This window comes from Epargyreus clarus, unplaced genomic scaffold, assembly GCF_041222505.1.
Source record: "Epargyreus clarus isolate Ecla_fem2 unplaced genomic scaffold, WU_Ecla_fem_2.2 ptg000003l, whole genome shotgun sequence".
NCBI lineage: Eukaryota > Metazoa > Arthropoda > Insecta > Lepidoptera > Hesperiidae > Epargyreus > Epargyreus clarus.
The window spans coordinates 8,189,929-8,215,908 of record NW_027332211.1 but is presented as its reverse complement, the minus strand read 5'-3'; the positions used below and the strand labels follow the sequence as shown (position 1 = coordinate 8,215,908).

General features: G+C 34.7%; 2 protein-coding genes across 4 annotated transcripts; one reads left to right on the top strand and one right to left on the bottom strand.

Moving 5' to 3' along the window:
• Nucleotides 1-1,155: 1,155 nt before the first annotated feature.
• Nucleotides 1,156-25,783, top strand: Chd1 (chromodomain-helicase-DNA-binding protein 1). 3 transcript variants are annotated; one of them, XM_073086682.1, is made up of 34 exons: nt 1,156-1,449; nt 2,875-3,044; nt 3,479-3,562; nt 4,465-4,687; nt 5,814-5,925; nt 6,071-6,285; nt 7,391-7,577; nt 7,798-7,909; nt 8,682-8,832; nt 9,341-9,446; nt 12,869-12,892; nt 15,009-15,094; nt 15,172-15,528; nt 15,686-15,865; nt 16,021-16,202; nt 16,363-16,692; nt 16,988-17,238; nt 17,453-17,566; nt 17,707-17,871; nt 17,963-18,243; nt 18,430-18,787; nt 18,863-19,237; nt 19,380-19,631; nt 19,872-20,039; nt 20,125-20,242; nt 20,602-20,786; nt 21,243-21,414; nt 21,549-21,708; nt 21,827-22,199; nt 22,278-22,487; nt 22,572-22,880; nt 22,967-23,187; nt 23,365-23,754; nt 24,818-25,783. In XM_073086682.1, exons 1-34 carry the CDS (start codon nt 1,361-1,363, stop codon nt 25,020-25,022), a joined length of 6,915 nt encoding a protein of 2,304 aa, XP_072942783.1. In that variant the 5' UTR covers nt 1,156-1,360; the 3' UTR covers nt 25,023-25,783. The 3 variants fall into 3 exon arrangements, with proteins under 3 accessions (XP_072942783.1, XP_072942774.1, XP_072942765.1); XM_073086673.1 differs by lacking the exons at nt 1,156-1,449; nt 2,875-3,044; nt 3,479-3,562; ... (6 more) ...; nt 9,341-9,446; nt 12,869-12,892 and adding an exon at nt 13,416-13,830 and having other exon boundaries at nt 15,006-15,094; nt 23,434-23,754; XM_073086664.1 differs by lacking the exons at nt 1,156-1,449; nt 2,875-3,044; nt 3,479-3,562; ... (6 more) ...; nt 9,341-9,446; nt 12,869-12,892 and adding an exon at nt 13,416-13,830 and having other exon boundaries at nt 15,006-15,094.
• On the bottom strand, nt 9,543-11,748 carry LOC140752404 (uncharacterized). Its single transcript, XM_073086692.1, has one exon. It carries the CDS (start codon nt 11,260-11,262, stop codon nt 9,547-9,549), a length of 1,716 nt encoding a protein of 571 aa, XP_072942793.1. The 5' UTR covers nt 11,263-11,748; the 3' UTR covers nt 9,543-9,546.
• Nucleotides 25,784-25,980: the final 197 nt, after the last annotated feature.

Below are 25,980 nucleotides of genomic sequence, written 5' to 3'. Positions count from 1 at the left end.
GTATCTCGAATAAGAAACCCAATAGTTACGGAAGCCCTCGTAGAGTTAATGACCTGAGTCGCGGTGAGGTAGAGACACGGTAACTTTAGCACCTCACTGTTAATATCATAGACTAAAAATGGAAGATAACGCCTCGCAGAACATTAATATCAAGATATGAACACAAGGGTGATATTACTTTTAAGTGTTTATGTAATGTTTCGAATTGTATATATTCTCATTTAAAGATAAATAAATGCATTTAAATTTAAAAAAATTAGTGAACTGTGTGGACTTCACACAGCCCACATTCGCATGAACATATTATGGTTTGTTTCGATGTTTTATTCGAGAGGGTAAGTCTCTATCTTTTTAGTCTTAAGTTTAATGTATTTGTAGGAGTATAAATATCTAGGTCAATTATTAAATAAGTCTCATGCTAGGCTGAAATAGTTCTGTTGGTAGACTTAAAGGTACATTTATAATGATCTTTCACATGAATTAGGGCTTTCACTTGTCTTCACTTGAATTCACTTGCTTATTCATTACACATAATGATGTTATAATGATATTGTAATTTTGATAAAAAAAGCGGCGTAAAACTAGTAAAAATTATTATCATTAACATTTTTAACAATTTTAACATAAACGTTAACATTTTTAAGCATTGTTTATTATTCACCTAAGAATGCGAAAAAACCAAGGCTGTCAATATTTAATAGGTAGCTGTTATCGTAAACTACTTTACAAAATCAATATTTACTACCAACTTCAACAAACAAAACTATTTCTATTTACATTTTCGCATGCATATTTCAGTAATATCAGCTGTATTTTGTTTGTGTTATAAAATAAATGCTCACCTTAATATCGTTCAAATTGACGAAAATTCAAGAATTTAGAAGACTAGAAGTGATTACATCTAATGATTTGGTATGTACGGTAATTTTATTTGTAGCTTATAATATTTTACTTTATAATAACACCTACGCACATTGAGTGATGATCTCAGAAGCTGGACCGATTCAACGTTTTACAGTGTTAAAAAGCTACATCATTCCACTCGCTTAAGAATGAAGATAGGTATGTACACGTGAATCCGCGAGAATAGCTTGTTGCAACAATAATTGCCTATTAAAGAGCATCAGTTATCTATACAGTCGTCTGGATAAGCCGGCGCTGTAACTCACAAGTTGGTAGGATAGCCTTCATGGCACACGCGTCCAGATACCTACCGAGTGATAGTAATAGATATATTTTAGTTTAACACAAGTGCGACATACTTTTACCTGGCTTGGAGTAACTTGATCCATTATTTATATTGCAATAAAAAAAATAGTTTTATCGTTAATATAAATATACTCTAAGCTTTTATTATAAGATGAACACCAAATATGGAGCGACGAACGTTAATGAAATATCGACGGAAAACGTTAATGAAGAGGGCTTCCCACGTGAAATTGAATTAAGGTAATCTTTAGATTATTTGAGAGTTCATGCCAGTGTGATCAACGGTGCAATTTACTATTTATCCAATTTACAACACGCGATCCCAAAGTGGGGCACAAAATGAAAATTGTCGTCCTTGTTAATGGAAAGATGAACATTTCCTATGCTTAACCATTGTTCCTGTCTCGGTAATGGTCTTAGCTATCGGATACAATTATAACCCATGCTCATGTTGTACACATGATATTATGAAATAGAATAATAATGAAAAATTATGCAATTGTCACTTAAGTTTTTTTTTTATAACGGAACACTTAATTCCTTGTAAAATAAAATTAACAAGTAAACGAAATATTTTTTAACTCAAAACAAATGATTGCTTTCCGAAGAATTTCACGCGTTATGCGAATCAATTTTTACGCTTCTTTTCCTATCATTTTTAGCTATTAGCCACTCAACACAGTGGTTAATTATGAGTTTCGTTTAAGCAACGTTATTACTTGTACCAATTAAGTTTGCGTTTAAAAATTATTATTTTTTTATAAAAAACGGCAGTAACAGACCTATCTAATATAGGTAATAACTGTGAATTAATTGGTACATTAAGTACCATTAAGGCACGTAACGTTCGAAACATTTTTTATAGACATCAACTTGATAAGGTACCTACATAGGAACTTCTCCAAACGTTTGACAAGATGTTGAGCTTTATTTGATGTTGATAAATATGAAACCCTTAAAGAAAGCTAGCACCTAAATTATACCTATATTAAGACTAAAACTGCAAGATCTTTTATATATGTATTATACGAGTACTAAGAGTATGTACCAACCCATCTTTATCAAATACGGCTACATATACGCGTGCACCTCAATGAATGTTTTTTTATTCATTAATATCACACATTCATAATGTAAATAAGTATATGATGTTAAACATACCCTAGACATTTTAGGGTATTTATTTAGTTAGCACATATATTTATAACTGTCTTATAACAGCAGTATTAAGCTATTGCAATTTAGACTTTAACTTTTAACGAATTTGCGGCCAACATTAGGTAGCTCTCCAATCCTACACGGTGTTGATTACAGATTGCAGTGTCTACTTACCATCTTACTTTATCCTACTTTAACTCATGCTAGTTGACTATTACGATTTCGAAAAAGATTACATTGCTTTTTTATATTACAGCAAATGAGTATGCAGGCTATCTAATGGTAAGGAGTCACTGCCGCCCGTGGACGTATAATTTCACCCTAAATATTATTAGAGTACCTACAGTCTTAATTGAGATCGCCCGCAGATGCTTTATCGCTTCTCAGAACTAAAAATCAAACCTGAACATAGGAGCGCTGCTTATGCGCTCCTATGTTCAGGTTCAGGCCTCCGGAGGCGAATCACGAAGGGCTCTACCACCTCTAAGGGTCTTTTTTTTATTCCAGCATACCATGCAAGAGGCGACGATGGTGGCGCATAAACCAAAACTTCCTCTACGGCTTGGGACATGTATACAATGACCTCTGCGCAGCTATGTGGTTCTCCTACATGATGCTGTTCTTCCAAGCAGTGCTGCACATGAGGGCTGCTGTGGCTGGCGCTATGTTATTGCTAGGTAAGATATTTTATTTTCGTAGGACATCGTTGTGACCATACTGGATATGGAATGTTACATCAAAAGAGTATTGAGATCAACCGTAATAAAAATAAAAAAAAAATCGAAGTAGATCCTTTTTGAACGCCAATATTTTGGGTGGTAGATTAATTAGACTTTTGAAGGTGTTTCATTATATAAAAGAAGTAGCGAAAACGGAGGAAACACTTTAACACACATCTTTTTGAAAAAGGTTCATTGATATGAGAATGATCTGTACCTATATGAAATGAAGAAAAGTAGGTAAAAACGCTACCAAAGTTGACAATTATGAATCATCCTTGACTAAAAAATAAGAAACTTTGCTATAATTCTACCCAAAGTAGTAATCGATATTCTAACCACTAACAGGCACCAAATACTTGAAACTATAACAAATACTAATTTAATTTCAGGTCAAGTCGTAGATGCATTGGCCACGCCGATGGTGGGGGTGTTTGCTGATAAGTACAGTACGAAGAAAGTCTGGCACTTAACGGGTATGTCAAAATGAGCTACTAGTCTTTCAGATGAATTCAGAAAATCCGTATTCCAATCCAAACGAACATGGCGTAGTTATATCTTCGTTGGTTAGAGGAGTGACTAAAGCAGTGGCATAACGCTTTGAAAAAATGGTCCTCTTCCGTGCATTGAAATAAATAATTTCTGAAATTGACGGCGAAAAACTAAAAACGTTTGAAGATTTTTTTTTCTCGCGTATGCTCATGCGAAATTAGTTAACATCAAGATTAATAGTATAATTTAATATTTTGAAATTTGAAATTGTAGCTACTATGTTCCTACCTAGAAACTTGAAATTGTTTATTTAGATATATTGATTCCAATATAATCGTAAGATAAGCCAAGAATGTATAGATGTACCTAAGTATGTACATCGGTACTTAAAGAATCATGTGATCCGGAAATCCGTTTTCCGGCTCGCATTTGAACTAGGTACCTACTCGTACCTTAACATTAGTTTAGTTAGCATTAAATATATCGTTACTTAAAAAAAACATCAACCAAAGGAAATTTCTCCAGAGTCATTACAAAATTCTAAGGTGGTATTTTCTGGTTCTATGACAATAAATGGTATCTAACTTTTGACATTTTATGGTGGCTAAGTTTCTAGTAATACTATTGGGCAAGATACGAGGTGACCACGCTTACTTAACTGCTACCACAGATACCTAAATGTGGTCATTTAAAATCATCAAAGACAATTTTTTTTATAATAATTCGTTACTATTCACTGTCACCCATGGGCACCTGTAACCAATTCCATTAATAACAGGGGTAGGTACTAACTAAAGCCAATCAGAGAGGTGTTGCAACTCCTAAAGTCTACGATGGTCGTCTGAGCATATCAGCTACTGTTATCATGTGATAATTTATATTCCAGGTAGCCTAATCGTCACATGCACGTTCCCTCTACTCTTTGTGAGGTGCTGGTCATGCTGGGTATCTGATGACAATGTCTACCTCACGTGGTGGATGCCATTTTACTATGCAGTGCTCATAGTCTTCTTCCAGATAGGATGGGCCATCGTACAAATCTCACATCTCGCTATGATACCGGTTATAACAGAAAATCTCCAGGTTCGCGCTGAATTAACTTCTATAAGGTAAAAAGTTACCTACCTCTCTAATAATATACTTATTTTTATTAAAATGTTTTTTTTTTTCACAGTGAGACTTATTTACATATTGTTTTTCACTTTGCTGTGTGAATTTATATTCGTGTTACATGTTGTTTACACAGGTGGGTCGACCAAAGGACCGCGATTGGTCCTATGGCGCTCATCTTCCCAACATATATAGGCTAACAATGTATATAATATGAATGCTGATAAAATATGAATACGATAGGTCATAATGTCACATATTATGTCTTACAAAGTACATAACATGCAAGATCATACATTATGAAATCGTTTAATGTCACGCCGCGATTTGATACGGTGCGACACTACAATCTACATGCCTCGATCAATGAATTTAAAATATAACAAATAAAATAAATTAAATTAAATTAATAAAATAAAATAAGAATAATATAGGTAGGTACATATCTTATAATTGATGAGACATTTTTCATATTTCAACTATTTACTCTATTCTAAAAATGTAAATATACACTCGATGACGATATCTTCGCTAGTGACATGATGTCATTAGTATTAAAGCGCGCTTAACCGTCTAAATAATTGATTTACAAAATTAAGCAACGTCCAACGTGATCGAAAGTATCTGACTGCCAGAGGTTAAATTTCATGCACGTTTCCATGCTTAGGCACGGCGACACATCGATAGCATAACGTGCACTCATGCGAATGCAAAGCCGTCGCTCCAGATTATTTTCATTAGATTGAATCAGTCACTGACCCATATTTTTTTCCAAAACCACACTAGAAAAGCTGCTGTTTTACATCGATATCGTTTGCTACTTCAATCTTATTATTTACATGTACAAGTATATGTAAATAATAAGATTCACTCAAATGATGGCAAATGGTCACATCCGTAACCAACTCCATTTAGAGCATAGATGTTTCTACCTGAAGTCGGTCACAGATACGTTTCAACTTCTGAGGACTAACATGATGGCCTCAAATGTAAGTCAACCAGCTTCCTCGTCGAAATGCAAAAACTGCTTCAATCTAGAAAACATAAGACAGTTGTGTCTTCCTGCTCGAACCACGCCTACTAGCCACCAACTTTCCAATTTAAAAATATTCTATAACATTTTAGGTATATGGCTTCAGTAATATCAAGTCTCATGGTTTACTTCATCACTTGGACTGTATTGAGGGCCACTAACTACAGCACATTTATTGGACCGGCGGATGACTACAAATTTAGAGTAAGTTATTATACCTACAGCAAATGATATATGAAAAAGTATTGTATCATTGCCTATACGTACTAAAAATATTATAAGTAATTATTATGAAAGTATTTATTACGAAATATGCAACTAATTCTGCAAATTAATTACTTACTTTCAGGACGTATCAATTATAATATCCGGAATTGGAATAATAGCGTATATAATATTTCATATATTTTTCAAATTAAAACCGTTAAAAGATCCAAAAAGTGTTCCAAAAGCAACGTGTAATGGAACCGCTGAAGCTAATGAAAATTTACCACTAAAGGTTACGGCCAGATCGAAGATTATGCACTTTTTACGAATGCCGTTATTGTACCATACTAGTATGCTGTAAGTATTTGTGTAAAAGTAAAAAATATTTATACAGTTGAAATTATGAATATGGCATATGTGTGCTGAATAGTGTTTGAAGCAGGTCACAATGAGTTTGTCCCTGTAGTTCCGGGACCAGAATAGGGCTACGGTATACCCTGCCTGTCGTAAGAGGCGACTAAAAGGGGCTTCCGGGGTTGCGGGCGGCAAAAGTGGGAGCTCGAACCGCCCGGCCAGCAACCCCGGGAAGGACGGCGGTATGTGTGGTCGCATACCGTCGTGTATAACAGACGGTATGGCGAGTGGCATGCTCACCTGGACGGAGCCCGACGGGGCAACGCGCTAAGAGGACTCCGGTTGCGTTCCTCTGGAGATCCCGGAGTCCTTTACGCAGCGCCGAGGACGGCCACCGGGGGGGGGGGGGGGGGGGTTTAGTTTTATAACTCTGTGTCGCTCACACGGCACCGGGTACCATTCGAAGGTTTTCCCCTCGAAAACAAAAAAAAAAGGTCACAATGAGTTGTTACACATACATATTTCAGACCAAACGTAGTGTGCGACGCAAATATTTTTCTAACAAAACAGGTGCGTTTCTCCACATTTTTCACGGAACATATTAAGTAATATTATAAGCAACTCATGTATTGTAAAGTAGTAACTGCTGTCCGTTGATATCAAAAACTAAAACGAAAAGGGGGCACAGAAATGCTTTTAGGTTCATTACCGATATGTTATTACAACCCGAGGACTAAGTTACAATGTCTTACATAACAACATCATCAGCACACTGTTTTAGGGCAGAATACATGTGAAATACACGTGTGGCGACATTGCAACCCACTCAAAATTAATGAAGACATTACGTACCCATTTATAATATTCACTTTTTTTATTTATACAGTACTGAAATACTATACACCTATTTTATAAACAATACTGTAATAAAGCATAAATTATAAACATTACTAAAGTTTTCTTTAATGACTAAAGATATGGTCGACAATCTTTTCTTTCGATAACTTTACTGAATTATGGTACGCATAACGCCATCTGTTATTAAGTTGTGAAAGGTTACAGATATAACAGCAATAAAATTTATCAATATTTGTTTTTTTTATTTTAGTTATGTTTTTTCTCGTTTATACTGGGCATTGAGTCTCGTGTACGTCCCATTGTTCCTGGAAGAGCGCCTGTCGGTGAATCAGAGCGAAGGGTCAGAATTGGTGGCCAGCGTCCCCTTGGTTCTATATTTGTCATCTCTGTTCTTCTCGTTTCTTCTCAAAAGCAAAATTAGTTCTTGTGGGAACCGGGTAAGATTTTTATGAATATTGCTATATATGCTTGTAAGGCTTATTTTAGTCACCTTATCCAAAAAAACATAAAATATTACTTAACACTCTCTTAACAAACCGAAAATCGTGTCCAAAAAGGATCTAAATGTGATGTTAGATGTATTGGTATGGTATTGGTATCCAGACTATACATCTTCTAAAATATTGGTTGTGAATAATTGTAATTTTATATTTTCAGGTGGCGTATTTAATTGGAAGTTTTTTGAGCTTAATCAGCTGTCTATGGATAGCTCTTGCGATTGACCCAGAAGCTAGTGTCGTACAAATATATTTAGTTGCAGCTCTTATAGGTCTGATCTGCTATTATTCTATATTAAATATCTCAGAAGCTGTGAGAGGCTAGTACTTATAACTCGGGCTCTCAATCGGGTGGTGTGAGGTTCAAACCTCAGGCACGCATATCTGAATTTTCAAATTTTTTAAAGTTGTGTGCGTATAAAAAATTAATTTTCACTCATTTCAACGAAGGATCTTAAAAAAATCTCAGTGAAGTCTACCGATTCATATTTACCCATCGCAGTGGGCTAGTAGATCTTAACCCTCATACTTTATGTGTGAGTCGTCGGTGCCTTGGATAGACAAAGACGTATACACAAAAATCCAGGCCAAAAATATAAATTCATCATTTAGATACCTCTAATCAGTTCGAACCCGAAACCCATTGTGTGTCAGACCGACGTGGTGACCGCTCCGCCACTCTCCTCTCACTCCGAGGTCAAGATATCATAGATAGGCAATCCATTAATGGATATTATTACTGCAAATATTTTAATTCTTAAAGACGAAACTTAATTTTTGTTTATAAAATTAACATATCTTTACGTATCATCATTACATAAATTTACATATCGACATCGGCCCATTTTTGTCACAGCTGGGCGTTAGATTTTCCTTCATCGTTAAATCAAGTAATACCTAATACTAAGCAGCGTCACTGGGATTCGAACCTTCGACCCGCAGAATGAGTGCAAATTCTAATTAGACCGTCACTGCGATGTTAAAAGCATGCTCTTACAGTTATTTACTTATTAACAAGATTTGTTACCGTTTGCGTTATTTCAGGTGCTGGAAGTTCAATTACTCTTGTGGCGAGTTTATGCATAACTGCCGATCTTATAGGACCTCACTCCCATCAAGGAGCATCCATATACTCAATCGTTACCTTCGCCGATAAATTAGTCACTGGTATTGCTGTTGTAGCTATAGAAAATTAGTAAGTACGGCCTATATACTACATATTAAGTACTTTATGTATTAGGGTTACACGTAATTACTAAGGTGATGGAACCAACATAGCACGACAGGTGAAGTTACACTGCCACACTAATTTTAAATGTAAAGCAGTTCTGCATTTCAGTGGAAGGGTTTGGAGACTGATTTTACATTTTTTTTTTATAATATAGGACTAGCAGACGAGAATGCAGTCCACCTGATGGTAAGTGGGTACTACCGCCCATGGACATCTGTAATCAACCCCAGATAGGATTAGATATTCCTAACTGAGTTCAGCCACAAATGGGCCGCTACCCCTGAGGACTAAGCTGGAACGCCTAGGAAAAGTTTGTCTCCCCTACCACACCCTTCAAACCAGAATACGGCGCTTAACACTGCTGTTATTAGGCAGAAATAGGTGTGGCGGTGGTGCCGCCGGAGTCGAACCACAGAGGGTTCTACCACCACCAAACATTTATGGCGAGTTTACTTTATACTTTATTTTACAGCAAATGTGACGATGCGCTTGAGTGCCCTCAATACTACAGAGGAGTCCTGACATATGCCTGTGGTGGAAGTGCTGTTTTAGGCATACTATCGCTATCCTTCACAATAGTTTCTTTGAGGGGTAAAGCTCAAACAAATCAATAACGTTAAGAAATAAATTTGTTATAAGAATGAGGTATGTTTTCAAAGAATAAAAACCAAATATTTTCTATATGAACAATGGTTTTATTGGATTTAAATGAAAAACGTGTACATAAGGATTATAGCCTAAATGTAATTGGCTTTGAGAATTATGTAAAGTCAAGTTTAAATGGTGTTTTGAGTAATTACTCTTCACACTATTTAACAAATGCATCTTTTTTGCCATGGAACACTTGCTCATTGATACTCGAATATATAAATTGTACAAATTATCACATTTCTGCAATAATGCTGTGGGATCAGCTAAATTATTAAAATCAGATGCAGTATCAACTATATTAACATTTTCTAATGTGCCACATTGGCTAAAAGATGAAAACAACATATTAAAATCTATTCTCATATCTGATACTCTTATGTTCTTTATACTTTTACTCAATGGAATGGATCTCATAATTGGTGGACAGCAAGGAGAGAGAACAGATCCCTCTACATTCAGCGTAATAAGATTTTCACAGCATCGAAATAAGATATTAAAAAATCCATTACCATACCGTACCAAACCATTTAAACTTAAGTATGTAATTTTTTTTAAATATACACTGTTTGCTGACAGACTAATATTACGAACATACTTAAAAGACATGCTCAGCTTGATATTCCTGTGTTCCATAAATATATTATCAAAGTTTAGAAAACCTTGAGGTGCACTTCTGCTTTTTTTAATAACTGGCTCAAATATCTCTGACCTCTGATCTTCCGGCCGCACTGGGATTATATTGAATTGGTCATAAGACTTGATATTGATCCCTGTAGTCAATAGTTGTTCATCAGCAACTTCAAGCTTACATATAAATATCTCTTTTAATCTTACATTTAAATTACTAAAAAACAACTCATCAAATACAGTGGTTGTCTTGTTCCATATAAATATGGCAATATTGCCATGCATTGAGCGTTCTGAATTGAAGGTAAGAAAATTTGTTATATTATAGTTATCACTTATGAATTTTGTAAACATTGGTGTTGCACAAATGGAAAATGTATTATTATATTCTATGATAATATATTCAATATTTGCCATATTCACTGGAGATAGTAATGAATACCAAGGTTCATGATAAACACTTACAAATTCTGAAGTTAATATAAATATACAGAAGTGATTAAATGGAAACATTTTTTTAATCTCATAATTTTCAAAAAGTTCAGTATCCCGTTCACAAATGGTGTATTTCAATGTGTTTAATGAACACTTTTCTAAAACATAAATAGGTAAGAGTGAAACCCATGGACTCATAACAAAATGAACATTGACAAAATTTTTGAAGACATCCTGGCATTCAAGAAAGGTTTTATTTGGTATCTTTTGCCCATCAGGGAATTTAAAATAAAAATTAACAGCTACATTTTTGATTGTTGGGCAATTCCTATAAAGTTCCAGTAGATCCAACATGGTGATTTTTGTGAAGCTGACGTCCAGGTTTTCTAAACATTTCATCTTCTTGATTGCTGGCAATAGTGTCCTCTTGGTCAGGTCAGAAACACCACTCATGTTCAGTTCACAAAGATGACTTGAGATCTGTTTTATCATATTCATCTGTAATGACTTTGCTGTGGCCAGAGTGTTCAAAGATAAATGACACACTTTAATTACACCGTGCATCACTATAATATCCCTTAACCGATGACATGTTTCATATAAATTACTTACTGATTTCATATCTAATTGCTTGATAATAATTATTAGCATCTCTTCTGGTAAACCCAGTAAGGTCGCCATTTTTCTGTTTTAATATGAACAGGAATAGTATTTATCGATTTGTAATATTTTATTTATGTATGAAGTTATTAATAATGTTCAATGATGCTTCACTTTTTTCCACATTTTTCAAGTCATTCCACAAATTTACTTCACATATTATTATTCTCAATTTTAGTTTCCACAAAAATAACATAGCGACTCATAGCAACAGTCACTTTAAAATAAACTTAAAATTTTATCGATTTCGTGCGCAGAAAATGTTTTGTCCCAACGACTATATCCACTTTGATCAACGTTTTACATTTCAAATGTACTTTACATAAATAGATTTTTACATATTCAAAATTAAATCCCCAACACGTATTAATCAACATTAGATAGGAGAAAATATATTTGTCACTTTTACTTTATTAAATAATTTCAATCGGATTCAGAAATTAGATTTGACTTTTATTCCCAATTTACGTCAACGTCGTCAACAGTCAATGTCATATTGTGTCGTATTGACAAATTTGACAATATTGTCCAGTGTTACCAACTCTCAAAAATATTAATCCCTAAACTGAAGTCGAAACCTTTGAAAATTCCCCTAAAAATATATTACACTTTAGGTGGGCTTCTTTTTTTTTTTGGACACCGTGCCAGCTTATGACTCGTTTCCCGTTTTTTTTTTTTAGCTTGCCGCGCCGGCTCCGAACATGTTCCTTTTGGACGCCGTGCCAGCTTATGATGACACGTTTCCCGTTGTTTTTTTTTTTTTGCTCGCCGCGCCTTTACAAAACCCCTAAAAATACCCATAGACATATAAAACCCCTAAAAAATCCCATAACACTCATTTACCCCCTAAATCTAGGGGGAAAACCACTAAGTTGGGAACCGTGATATTGTCATATAAGTAACTATACTCTTTGTATCGTAAGTATTAGTACTATTTATGGAATAGCAACACTGAAGCGAGTTCAGCGACGCTCTTTCAATTCATAGATAACTTGATCGCACTATCTTATTATTTACTCTATAATTATTTGGTGGCAACCCTATGGCATTATTAACATTTCTTTTGAAAAAAAGACACGTTATCGTTAATACAATACAAGTCCGACAGCGTCTTCGGACAGAGAAGATAGGTGATCTGTGTTGGACCATGTTTTCAGGCGTTCAAGGAAACAATTTTTGATTAACTTTCTACGTCCAAAAAATACAATATATTTTTTTTATTAGGGTATATGAATAGGACTTATTTAAAAAAAGTGTCAACCCTGTTACCAAATTAAAGCTTTATATTTCTGGTCATTATTTTTTTAGCACCTATTGTAATAATTTTATAACTCATCTTTCATGGGTGAAATTGAAACAATGAGTCATAAATAGTGCTTTTATAAAAAATAATTTTATATCACGGCGTGCGTAAATTGACGTTTTACGCACGCTTCGCGTGCGCAAAACCCCCATTTCCGACCCCGTAATATAAAATTTTATACAACACGCGGACGAAAAATGTTTTTCTGACTCGTGTGATTGCAGTCCTCGCCTGCGGCTCGGCCTGCAAACTCACACTTGTCAGAAAAAAATTTTTCGTCCTCGTATTGTAATGTACTATTACTGTACGAAATAAAAAAATAAGTTCTTTAGAAGTTCGTGTAAAACGGTACAATATAAATTTATTGAATTAAAAATATCTTGTCGCGGGATGTTCTCTCAAAGTTAATTTACTTATACTGAGACTATATTTTTTCGAGGTGCGCTAAAAATTAATGTAGTCTTGTAAATTTTTATATAATTACGCGTGCCGATTTTTTTTATCAAAGCGTACTTTCTTTTTATTTAAAATAATAATTTTGTTTTATTTTAGGGTAAGAAGGTTTATTTATTTTGTTTTGAAATTTAATTAAAACTTAAATATGTTCAAAGGATTATTTTCCTATACTATTATTACTACTATACAAGTAATTATTTTTTTAATCAATAATTGGCTATTTGGTATATTTTCTGACATTTTATCTTATAAAATACTTTGTAAAATAGGTAGATAAATATTTCAAAATTTGAAACTTCCCAGTTAAATTAAAATAATTCTATTTAATTTTGGAAAGCGGATATTACGTACTAAGTAAATTAAAGGCTGGCCACATTGATTGGTAATTTTTTCCTGAATTTTACGTCAGGCTATCTAGCTGTGGCAATATGGCTGTAGCGTTCGAGTTTCGCTGGTAGTGCGCGGTGCTCACATCATTTCCAGTATAGAACGGAGTATTTCCGACGGCTCTAAAGTTTCATTTTTTAATTTTTTAGTGATTGTTATTTGTGTTTATCTTGTTTTAACTCAATTCGTATAGAGAAATTACTGATTTTTTAATTCCATCGTCACCAGAATTCATGCGACGACAAAATGGCGTCGCTTGACAAGATTTTACTGCAAAATAGATTTTACAATTTTATTGGTTTATCTTAAAGTAATTGCAAGAAATGTTAAATCAAGTATTTTCTTATGCTTTTTTCAAATGAATTAAATGTCTCTATCTAATTTTTATTCTGCAATTATTTATGTAACGGTGTGTTCATTGAATTTTCTACAAAATGCTCTTGGTAAGTGTTTCTAAAGCTTTTTCTTTAATGTTTTGGTGTATTTTTCGGTTTTATTAATGTTTTCGGCTTTTAATTTGTGGGAGAATGTTCTAGAAGTGATGGGTGTGGCCCTACAAGAGGGTAAATTTTTAAGACGTAATACTGAATAAATCGTTTTCTACGAATGTTTACAATGTTTTTTCGTGTTTTTATGTATTAAAAGTTAATTGTTCCACGCAAGAAAGGGTTTTCACTGATTCTTTGTTACGTAATCTTTCCAAAGAGGCATGTTAAAGTGATTTTGGAAATGGACCCATTTTTGCAATTTGGCTTTGAAAATAGGTCTGTCTACTTAGTGCCCATCTACAGAGGAGCATTTGAGGTTATGTTGTTGTATTTTCAAATATATAATGTATACAGAACTTGTCTAAAGTGGAACAAAGGCGATGGATTACTTGGAGTTCTTTGAGACTATTTTTGCCTTCTTTTCCCCAAAAAAGATGCATTTTTAAGTTTCAAAACAATGTATCTTTGAGGTTATGTTGAGTATTTGTAGTATACATACATGTATATTACTGATTTAAAAGCTTTACAGAGTGGGAATGGTAAAATTGAAGAGATGGAAAAGTCACTTTATTTTTTCCTGGGTAATTTTTCTTTAAATAATATTATTCAGAGTCATTTGCTCGTGTTAACTTTGCTTTGTATTGACAAAAAATATTTTAAAATTATTATAATAGTGTACAGAATAAAAGAATGAGGCATTGTGGATTATCAATTAAAAACAATTTCATCAATTAAATATATTTGTTAATACCATATATATTTTATATATTGTGAATTAGACACAATTTTTTATTGCTTTAAAGAATAATTGTTAGTTTTGACGACAACAGATTAAATATGAAATATGAAAGGTGGTAGAACCCGTATGATTTAACCAAGGTGGTAGCATGGTCACACTATTTCTAGCATGAAGTAGTTCTTAGATTTTGGTGGAAGTGTGTTACATATGAGACATTCATTTCAGTCCTCAGAAGTGACATACATCTATGATCAGCTTTAGAGGTTCCCTCGTCCATGGAAGTCAGTGACAACGTACCAGCATCTGATGGTCCATCAGATGATGATAATCGACCTTATTTAAAAAATATTTGTAAATATTAATTGTGTTTAAATCCATGTACTTTTTTCAGAAGGGTTCTATGGATGAATCTGGGAGTGAGTCAATGAGTGAGAAGGGTGACAAGAGTGACTCCAGTGGGTCGGGGTCTGGCAGTGATAGGTGAGTCACATTACAGAATTTTTCTTCAGTTTTTGTTTCCGAAAAAGAAATTTATCATAACACTTAATCTTATACAGTGACAGCGGCTCTAGTTCTTCCGGTTCTGGGTCTGGAAGGTCAGGTTCAGAAAAATCTTCAAACGATAGATCACATTTAAGTGACGATACAAAGTCTTCTCCAAAAAATAGTAATCCAAATTCTTCTAAATCGGATCATCACACTGACAAAGATTCTACGGATGATGACACAATTAAAAAATCTAAATCTAGAAGTAATCATGGCAAAGTTAAATCTGACCTATGGGAAGATAATCCAGATATATATGGGATAAGAAGATCAGGTCGCTCCCGTAAAGAACCAGACAGGCTGAAGCTGGCTGATAGTGATTCTAGTGAAAAAGGCAGAAGTCATCATAGAAAAAGTAGGAAAAAAAGGTAAAGATATGAAAATATGAGGACTGCGTATTTTTGCATTTTATTTGGGGTTTTTTCCTAATTTCAATTAGACAACAATAACTTTTGGGAAAAATATGTTGTTTCTTTAACCCTTGTCTATTGAAAAATTAAATAATTTTATCATCATCTCTTTTAGTGATTCTTGGAACTCAGATACCTCTGATAGTGATAGTGATCTTAAGGGTTCCCCACCCCCACCCTCAAAACGGCCAGGCCAAAGAAGTGTACCTCTCAGGAAAAAGAAACCTGCTAGAAGAAGACAGTTTACTAGTGATGAAGATGAAAGTTCAGATGTGTCAGATGAAGATGCTAAGAGGTAATTTTCTATATATTTTTTTAATGTAATACCTGGGTAACATAAGGTACAATTGTTTATTTGGATTTGGCCAATGTTTACTTAACTAGAGGGCAATTCTTGTTTGTACCAATTTGTACCTTACAAAGTAAATTTACTACAGTAATTGTTTACAGTCGTGCTGCCACAAGGCGTACTGGAGCCGCGGTAAGCTATAAAGAAGCTAGTGATGAACAAACAGATTCTTCAGATCTTCTGGAGGTTGAAGGAGATGGTGAAGCTGAGGCAGAACCAGAACCTGAAGATCATAGTGAGACAATAGAAAGGGTTCTTGGTTTCCGACGCGGCAAGAAAGGAGGTATCTATTGTTTTGATTATATAAAAAATAATTTCACATTTGGATAAAAAATGAAATGTTATGTTTACAAAATAAATTGTTTCACATTAATTAATGAAGAAAGCATTTGGGTGCAATTGTAGTATTGAATTTTAGCTAATATCTTCTTGTCGTTATACAGTCACTGGCAATGTGACTACAGTTTACTATATAGAAGAACATGGGGATCCTAATGAAGGATGTAATCCGGATGATGAAGAGTCAACTGAACCGCAGTACCTGATTAAATGGAAAGGATGGTCACATATTCACAATACCTGGGAGTCTGAAACAACACTTAATGAACAAAAAGTTAAGGGACTCAAGAAATTAGAAAATTTCATGAAAAAGGAGGCAGATTTGACATGGTGGAGAAAGCAAGCTGGTCCTGAAGACATTGACTATTATGAATGCCAGAGTGAACTGCAACAAGAATTAGTTAAAACTTACAACAATGTTGAAAGGATTTTTGGTAATTATGAACATAATGAAATAATTAACAGACTTCCTCAAGGAAAAAAATTATATTTTGATTGATATATCAATACCTTAATTTGCAAATCAGCCAACACTTTTTTTCAAAAAATTTTTTTTATTTATTTTGATAATAAATGGACGAAATCAAAATAATTAAAAAAAAACATTTTGACAAAAAGTGGGGTTGGCTGATTTGCGAATTAAGGTATTGATATGTATATTATTTTTTAAATAAAATGACTAGATTGTTTTGTCATATAGTTGGTTAAGTATGATTTTAATTTTTTAAGCTGAGCAATCTAGAGAATTGGAGGGTGGTGGTACTGCTCATGAATATTTTTGCAAATGGGAATCTCTACCATATGCTGATGCCACTTGGGAAGATTCAGTGTTAATTGAAAAAAGATGGCCAGAGCAAGTTGAGCAATTTAAGAGTAGAGAAGCTGCTAAAACAACACCATCTAGGCATTGTACTGTGCTAAGAAGACGGCCCAAATTCCATCAAGTTAAAGAACAACCTGAATATATGGGGAAAGATCAGGTAACACATGCACTTAGATGTACATAATTATACTAAATTGTAAATGTTTTAAAAATAAATATACTATGAAAACTGATGTCATTCATCTCATTCATTCATGTCAGTATGTTTTCATTAATGTCATATTGATATAATTTTCTTAAAATAACAAAAATGTGTGTTAAAAGACATTAATATTTGGTAAATGACTCAAAATTACAAATATTTTTTGCAGACTTACATTTTGAGAGATTATCAGATGGATGGTTTGAATTGGTTAATACATTCCTGGTGTAAAGACAACTCTGTCATTCTTGCAGATGAAATGGGTTTGGGTAAAACTATACAGGTGATTGTTATTGTCAAAAATGTTGATTTCCTTACAAGCTTTACTATGGTCTTTTTGCTTATGAAACAAATATTATTAACATTTGAAAATTGCAAAATATACTTAGAACAAGTTTATGAAATTTATTCATTGTTTTTTAGACAATATGCTTCTTATATTATCTCTTCAAATCACAACAATTATATGGACCGTTTCTTTGTGTTGTTCCTCTAAGTACAATGACTGCATGGCAAAGAGAATTTGTCCAATGGGCACCTGATATAAATGTTGTGACATATATTGGAGATGTGGTGAGCAGAGACATTGTAAGTAACGTGATATTCCAACAATTTCATAGTTTATTAGTATTATCGTTATATTATATATATGCAACTAAAAAAAAATACTTGTTCACAGATCAGACAATTTGAATGGAGTTTTGCTAGTTCAAAAAGGCTAAAATTTAATGCTATACTAACTACATATGAAATTTTACTGAAAGATAGGCAATTCTTGAGGTCTTTCAGTTGGGCTTGCTTGCTTGTAGATGAAGCCCACAGACTTAAGAATGACGATTCTTTATTATATAAGGCCTTAAAGGAGTTTGACACAAATCATCGGCTATTAGTAACTGGCACGCCCTTACAGAATTCACTTAAAGAATTATGGGCTCTCCTGCATTTTATCATGCCTTACAAGTAAGTTGTAAAACCATTTATATAAAAATAAATTATTGATGTGAATTTAAATAAAAGATGTGATGTAAACAACCTAGAATTACATGTTTATTATTGGTCCTTTAAAACTTAATTAATGTGCCTTAATTTTTGTCTACCATACACAACAATTAGTTTTATCAAGATTAAGGTTTAAATTAATTTTAGATTCGAATCATGGGAAGAATTCGAAAAAGATCATGAAGATGCAGCAACGAAAGGATATGAAAAGTTACATAAGCAGTTGGAACCATTTATTTTGAGGAGACAGAAAAAAGATGTGGAAAAGTCATTGCCTGCTAAGGTAGAGCAAATATTGAGGGTAGAAATGACCTCAATACAAAAACAATATTACAAATGGATCCTTACAAAGAACTATAGTGCTTTGCGAAAAGGAGTTAAAGGTTCCATTAATTCGTTTATCAATATTGTTATAGAACTGAAAAAGTGTTGCAATCATGCGTTATTAACGAAACCAGAAGATTTTGAGTCGCGAGCGTCGCTTGCGACCACCGATGCCGTAGAGGTAAAGTCAATTGACAAAAAAAGTATTTGTTTTAATCTTGTAAGTATTTCGTTTCACTTGTAACTTTATTTTCAGAAACTTTTACGTGGATCTGGAAAATTGTTATTGCTCGACAAACTGCTATGTAGGTTAAAAGAAACAGGCCATAGAGTGCTCATATTTTCGCAAATGGTGAGAATGTTAGACATATTAGCAGAATATCTACAAAGGAAGCACTTTCCCTTCCAACGTCTTGATGGTAGTATTAAGGGCGAGTTGAGAAAGCAAGCCCTCGACCATTTTAATGCTGAAGGTTCGCAAGATTTCTGTTTCTTGTTGTCCACGAGGGCAGGAGGTTTGGGGATAAACTTGGCAACAGCTGATACAGTCATTATTTTTGACTCTGACTGGAATCCTCAAAACGACCTGCAGGCTCAGGCACGTGCTCATCGAATTGGGCAAAAGAATCAGGTAATTAGTTTGATTAAATTATAGACTATGATTGCATATGAACAAGCTATGAAACAAACATATAGCCGAATGACTGTTATTTGGCTATGGATAAAACAAAATACATTTTAAATATTGTGGTTTATATCTATTTTATTGATAGGTCAACATTTACCGATTGGTAACTGCCAGGTCTGTGGAAGAAGATATAGTGGAAAGAGCAAAACGTAAAATGGTATTAGATCATTTAGTCATTCAACGAATGGACACTACAGGAAGGACAGTACTTAATAAAAGGGATGCTTCAGGGACAAAAGCAAATAATCCGTTTAATAAGGAAGATCTTAATGCTATACTAAAGTTTGGTGCAGAGGAGTTGTTTAAAGATGATGATGAAAATGATGAGGAGCCTGTCGTAAGTGATAATTACTATTAAAGTACCTTGCATCAGCAAAAATAGCTGAGATATTGATGACATTTCAAATTATTCTATTTTAGTCTTCGTCTTTTTTATTTATAGTGGAAGTTGTAAATTGAAGTGAGGAATAGAGTAACATTTTTAAATTGACATAAAAATACTCGTTTCTTGTACCTATAATGAGGACAGTATTCTCGATAACGTAGTATACACATTATATTCTTAATATATTTTCAGTGTGATATTGATGAAATCTTACAACGCGCCGAAACAAGAGATGAGGGGCCTTCGATGGTCGGAGATGAACTACTTTCTGCATTTAAAGTTGCAAGTTTTGCTTTTGACGAGGACAAAGCCGTAATGGAGGTTAAAAAGGATAATGGAGAGGAAGATACTAAAGACTGGGTTTGTTTTTTAGAAAATATTTTATAATTTGTATGTACAAGGATCTGATAAGGGGATTTCTCTAACAAAATTTTTGTGTTCCCAGGATGATATTATACCTGAAAATGTAAGAAAAACTATAGAAGAACAGGAAAAGACCAAAGAAATGGAAGATCTGTACTTACCCCCAAGGAGGAAGAATTTACAACAAAACAATTTAGATAGTAAGTTAGATCTCTGAATATATACTTCATATCACTATTTAATATATAAAAAAATGTTTTAAACAGTAGTCTTCATGATTATCTCTTATGTTCGTGCTGTCATCTTTACATATACTATACAATGTTCAAGCATGCCAAACTTTGTCTTATTAGTTATTACGTCATTACGAATACATACAATAATTTTAAATATGTTAAATATCCTTTTTTAAATATCATGATATATTTTCTGTAGAATCTTTATCAGCTATTATTATTTATACAACTTATTACATTTATTACAAATTATAGATATACTTTACGTCTTTTAGTTAAATAACGCGGTGATACTATAGTCGCGTAATAATAATTATGTCTAGAGGGTGGACGGAAACGCCGTGGTCGGGGTTCTGCGGAGGGCGCGGAGGGCGAGGGCGACGCGGAGAGCGAGGCGTCGGACGGCGACGCGGACGGTGACGCCAGCGCCGACGACGACCGCCCGAGGAAACGCGGCCGCCCGCCCGCCTCGCACCGCGAGAAGATAAAGGGCTTCACGGACCAAGAGGTTGGGATTTTTTTTGTGCGGATTTATTTAAATAACAAATAATGTCTGTTGGAAATAATTTTGATAATGCAAATAATTTAGAATGAAATCAAATACCAACTCTTCCAAGAATTGTCAAGTGTATTTTTGGTCTATATATGTACAAAGTTTTTTAGTTGACCACCTAAATATTATATATTTATTATTATTTTATTAATATATAAGTTTGTTTTTATGTTGTATAGATCATGTTTTGAATATAGAAAACATGTTTGGGTCATTCACTGAACTAAATTAGAATCTCAACTTTTTTTTTGCTTTTACCTTTTACGCTACATTCTCTCTTTACTTGACTGTTTTTAAATAACTTTTATTTCATTTAACTTAAATTTATTATTTTTAATGCATGTATCAATTACTTATTTTTGTAATATGTTGATAAACGCAAAATTTATATTTCGAATAATTTGTTAACAGATACGCAGATTTGTCAAAAGCTTTAAAAAATTTTCGGCACCTTTGAAACATCTCGATAGTATAGCGTGTGATGCCGAACTGCAAGAAAAGCCCTTGGCAGAGCTTAAGAAATTAGGAGAAGTATTGCAGGAGAGGTGTAGAGCTGTGCTCAATGAAACTTCTGGTGCACCAAGTATGGACATTATAGTAATCTTATGTAGTATCTAATGTTTCATTTCAATGGATTAATATTGCTGTTATTGCTGTATTTAACAGTCTATTTATGCTTAAGTATAATGTTTGTGTGATGCATTAAAATTATTTTAGATGAGCAAGATGGGCGGAAAAATGCAAGAAAAACATTTAAGCTTGGTGGTGTACCAGTTAACGCAAAGACACTAGGTGCCTGTCTGGATGAACTTGCGCCTTTGGATGAATTCCTTCCGGATACAAAAGAAGAAAGACTGAAATGGCAGTTAGACTTTAGGTATGTTTGTCTATTAAAGCGCGTAAAAAAAAACCTAGCATATGGTACATTAAATTATAATAATATATTCCATGATTTCAGTAAGGGTGATGTATGTTTTAAAGCACTTACTTTACAGGACGAGGCCTCCTAATTTTGATGTAGAATGGGGTGTGGCAGATGATTCTAAACTCCTAGCTGGAATATACCAATACGGAATGGGGTCGTGGGAAGCCATTAAAATGGATTCTTCATTTGAAATAGGAGATAAAATACTCACTAACGAGGATAAGAAACCTCAAGCTAAGCATTTGCAGTCAAGAGCAGAATATTTGTTAAAACTAATAAAGAAATTGCTCGATCAAAAGAATGGTAAGCAAAAACAGAGAAAGCCTCGAATAAAGCGAGGGAACAAGGAACCTGTAACAAAAGATATTGTAGAAGAAGATGCAACATCGGGTGATGAACATAAAAAAACCAATAAAGGTCTTAAAAATGAAAAGACTGAAAAGGTATGTATCATATAGATTTATGTGATTAACCTCTGGTACATGAAATTTAGATAATAATTTGGTGTAATTTAATTCCAGGGCAAATCTGATTTCTTAACACACGACGAGACATCAAATGATAGAAAAGAAAAAGATAAAAAGAGGTCAAGAAAGGAAGGAAAAGACAGGACAAAGGGTGATAAGGTAAAGGGTCGTAAAAAGCCGGCTGGGCCCATGCATTTCACAGCTAACAATGAGCCAAGAGCATTAGAAGTGTTAGGTGATCTTGATCCTTCAGTCTTTGAGGAGGTATGTTAAATTTCTGACAAGTTATATGCTCACTTATATATATTTTTAAGTAAGTTATCTTAATTTCACGTGCTAATTTTACAGTGCAAAGAAAAAATGAGACCTGTCAAGAAAGCATTACGAGCACTTGATAACCCTGATCAAACAATATCCGAATCTGAACAAGTGACAAGGACGCGAACTTGTCTAACCCAAATTGGGAATCAAATAGATATATGTCTGGATGAATATCCTGATCCTGAGAAAAAAGTGGAATGGAGAAGTAATCTTTGGTATTTCGTGTCGAAATTTACAAATTTTGATGCGAAACAGTTGTATAGGCTATACAAGTATGGACTCAAGAAAACTACTGATTCTAAATCGAGGGATGGCAAACATAACGAAAATGCTAAGGTATCATTACAGTGTCATAGCATAATTAAATATTCTAAATAGATACATGTAGGAAGATCTATATTAATCAAACATGTTACTTCCAGGCCAAGAACAAAAATAATCTCAACTCAAACAATCACCTCAAATCACATAAAAAGGACCAAAAACACGACGAAAGCAACAATAGGAAAGAGAAGAAGCCTAAAATTAACAAAGAAAAATCTGATAAAACAAATGATAAGCTTCCACATACTTCAGGGGTGAAGAGAAAACTGGAAGAGGGAGAATGTGATCCGGAGCCGAATGAAAACAAACGGCATGAAAGGTAAAATCAGTTAGAACCATCATAATTATAACCTGTAACTAACCTCAAGACCCGATACGGTTGTTTTTATTTGCTCTTTCGCCTCATTTTCATTCTTTCATTTCGCCTCCTTCAATGCTATTAACTCGCTAACCTCCGCCAACGCTCACCGCCATCTCGCTTCTTCCATATCAACAGACATAAGCACAAGCACAAGGATCGCAAGGATAGGGACGGAAGCCTCAAGCGGGACGATTTGATGTACAGAGAGCGGAGTCGGACGGAGCGGGAGAGGGACCGGGACCGGGAGCGAGATCGGGACCGCGATCGAGACCGCGAGCGGGAGCGCGACAGGGACAGGGACCGGGACCGGGAGCGGGAGCGGGACCGCTCGCGCACGCGGCGGGACAGCGGCGGCGCCGGCCCGCGGCCGCGCGGCCCCTACGCGCCGCCGCACGCGCACGCCGACCACGCCGTGCACCCCGCGCACCCCGCGCACCCGGCGCACCCCGCCTGGACGCCGCCCGCCTACCCCGGCCCGCGCCAGTACCGCGGGGACCGCAACCCGCGCAATCACGATAAGAGACGGTAATTATTGTGTTTAATATCCTCATAATAGATCTGACAACATCAGTCAATCAAAAAATTATAATTTTAATGAAAATAATCATTTTGAAAGGTGTCTAAAAATTTCCTAGTTTTGATATAAACTTTAAAATTAATCATATTTTCAATAAAACAAAAGTATAAAATACTGCAGTCGGCCATTTTGTCGCAACGCTAAACGAGCGAATGACGTCAGTCCTCACAAGCATCACCGTATCGCTTCTATCCAATGTTGTGGCGTTACGTCATTAGCAGACGCCATGACACTTCCGAGCGTTTTCGCGCTTAATTCAAAATAGATGAAAACGTCTGCTATTATTTGCAGTGAAACTTAATTTATTAACGAAATAATATGACTTCTGCAATCAGAAGACATTACCTATATTATAGAAGTGGATTATAAAATACAGTTTATCTATAGCTGTGTCATGCTGTGCTGTTCTGTAAGAAACAATAATTCTTGTATTTATCCGGATGATTTAACGAGTCTATAACGATTATGACGCATTTGGATAACTATACTAACTCCCACTATGATGACAACTCTTATATCCGTGACTACAAACCAGAATGTGCTTATTCCAAACTTGACTATCTTACACTGATATTTTAAGTGGGATAATAGAAATGAACTAGTGACTGAAGAGTAATGTATTTCAATGAAATAACATATATTTGCTAATTAGATTATGAACATACGTGTTCTTAAAAAAACTTTTTTATAATATAGGAGTAGCAGAGGAACATGCAGACTACCTGATGGTAAGTGGCTACTGCCGCCCATGGACATATGTAATTAACCCTGAGATATTCCTACCTGACAGCACAAGCGCCGCTACCCCCCGAGGACTAGCTGGAACGCCTCGGAAACGTACCCTTACTACTACTCTTCAAACCAGAACACAGCAGCGCTTAACTCTGTTGTTATTAGGTAGAAATAGACGTGGCGGTGGTGCGCCATAGTCGAACCACAAAGTCTTCTACCACCGTCAAAAATTTGCTCGCCAAGTGCCGGTCACAATTCAAATAATAATAATGTTTTCAGGTTTGGAAGCTACCCTTCTATGGGAGCTCCATATGGCGCCTACTACGACGGCGCGGCGATGGCCAGCAGTATGGGCTTCCCGCCCGTGCGCACGTACCCGGATGAGTGGCGGGGCTACGCGCAGCCAGAGTATCCGTACGACGAACGAGATTACGAGCGCGAAGTTTACAGACGGGATTATGATCGTCGTGCGCCACCCACTTAGTATATTGTTTATCTCTTATAGACGCTCGTTGTAAATATAGTAATGTAATCATTTATTATGTAAATAGCCGGTAGAGATCTCTTTCCGTGGACGCTGGTTTAACCGAAAACTGTAAAGTGTAAGTGACAAATAGTGCTGTGGTTTTTATCTATGTGATAAGCGAAGCGCATCGGTTTCGACCTGAGACATTATTTGAATATTATGACTGTGTTTTGTAAGTGAGACTGTATAGTAAATTTATTTATTACTGAGTCTGCCGATTTATTATTAATGTACAGATTTATAGATGAATACCATTAATTTTTATATTGTTTCGATTGTGTTGCCAATTTTACCCATTTAAATAGTATTTTATCTGCTATTCTGATTTACTATTTATTCGAAACTACAATTTTAATTAGGGTATTTAATTTGACAGAATCGCAGGTGATATAAATAGTAAATAGAAGATGTACAAAAGTTTGCTAGTGTTAGTAGATTTGCATATAAATAAAATCATGTGCAATTGAAAACATTGTATAGCTTAATTAATAAAGGGCACATAAATTTTGTCATTGCATTTTAGCAGTGGGCAGGAAAGAGTGTTTGATTTGTAATTCATTTCTCATTATACATGCATTTCAGGGTCCTGGTAGGGCTCTTACAGTCCTATTTTTATACATTATGTAAAGTCTTATTCTCTGTTACATGCAGTGAGTGTAATAAGAGTCAAAGCATCTTAATGGTGTATACCATGATAATAAACATATTATTAAAGTTGATTCATGCCTTCTTATTTCCTTCTATTATAATTTATTCAATTCCCTATATGTAAGTACGATTTACACTCATAAAGACTACTTCCCAAAACGACCACTTTCATAATATTATGTAAATATGACTTGGAAATGCAAGGACATTGTGGTTTTTATGTTCTATAATGTAAATTGTTGCCATTTACTGCTATAGTATAATCTCT

Bases quoted from the DNA above. Each gene is read 5' to 3' on its own strand.
- LOC140752404 (XM_073086692.1), bottom strand. From the start codon at position 11,262: ATGGCGACCTTACTGGGTTTACCAGAAGAGATGCTAATAATTATTATC.
- Chd1 (XM_073086682.1), top strand. From the start codon at position 1,361: ATGAACACCAAATATGGAGCGACGAACGTTAATGAAATATCGACGGAA. The intron at 12,893-15,008 runs GTACAATATAAA...TTTTTTCAGAAG, and splicing joins TTAGAAGTTCGTGTAAAACG to GGTTCTATGGATGAATCTGG. The intron at 15,529-15,685 runs GTAAAGATATGA...CATCTCTTTTAG, and splicing joins AGAAAAAGTAGGAAAAAAAG to TGATTCTTGGAACTCAGATA.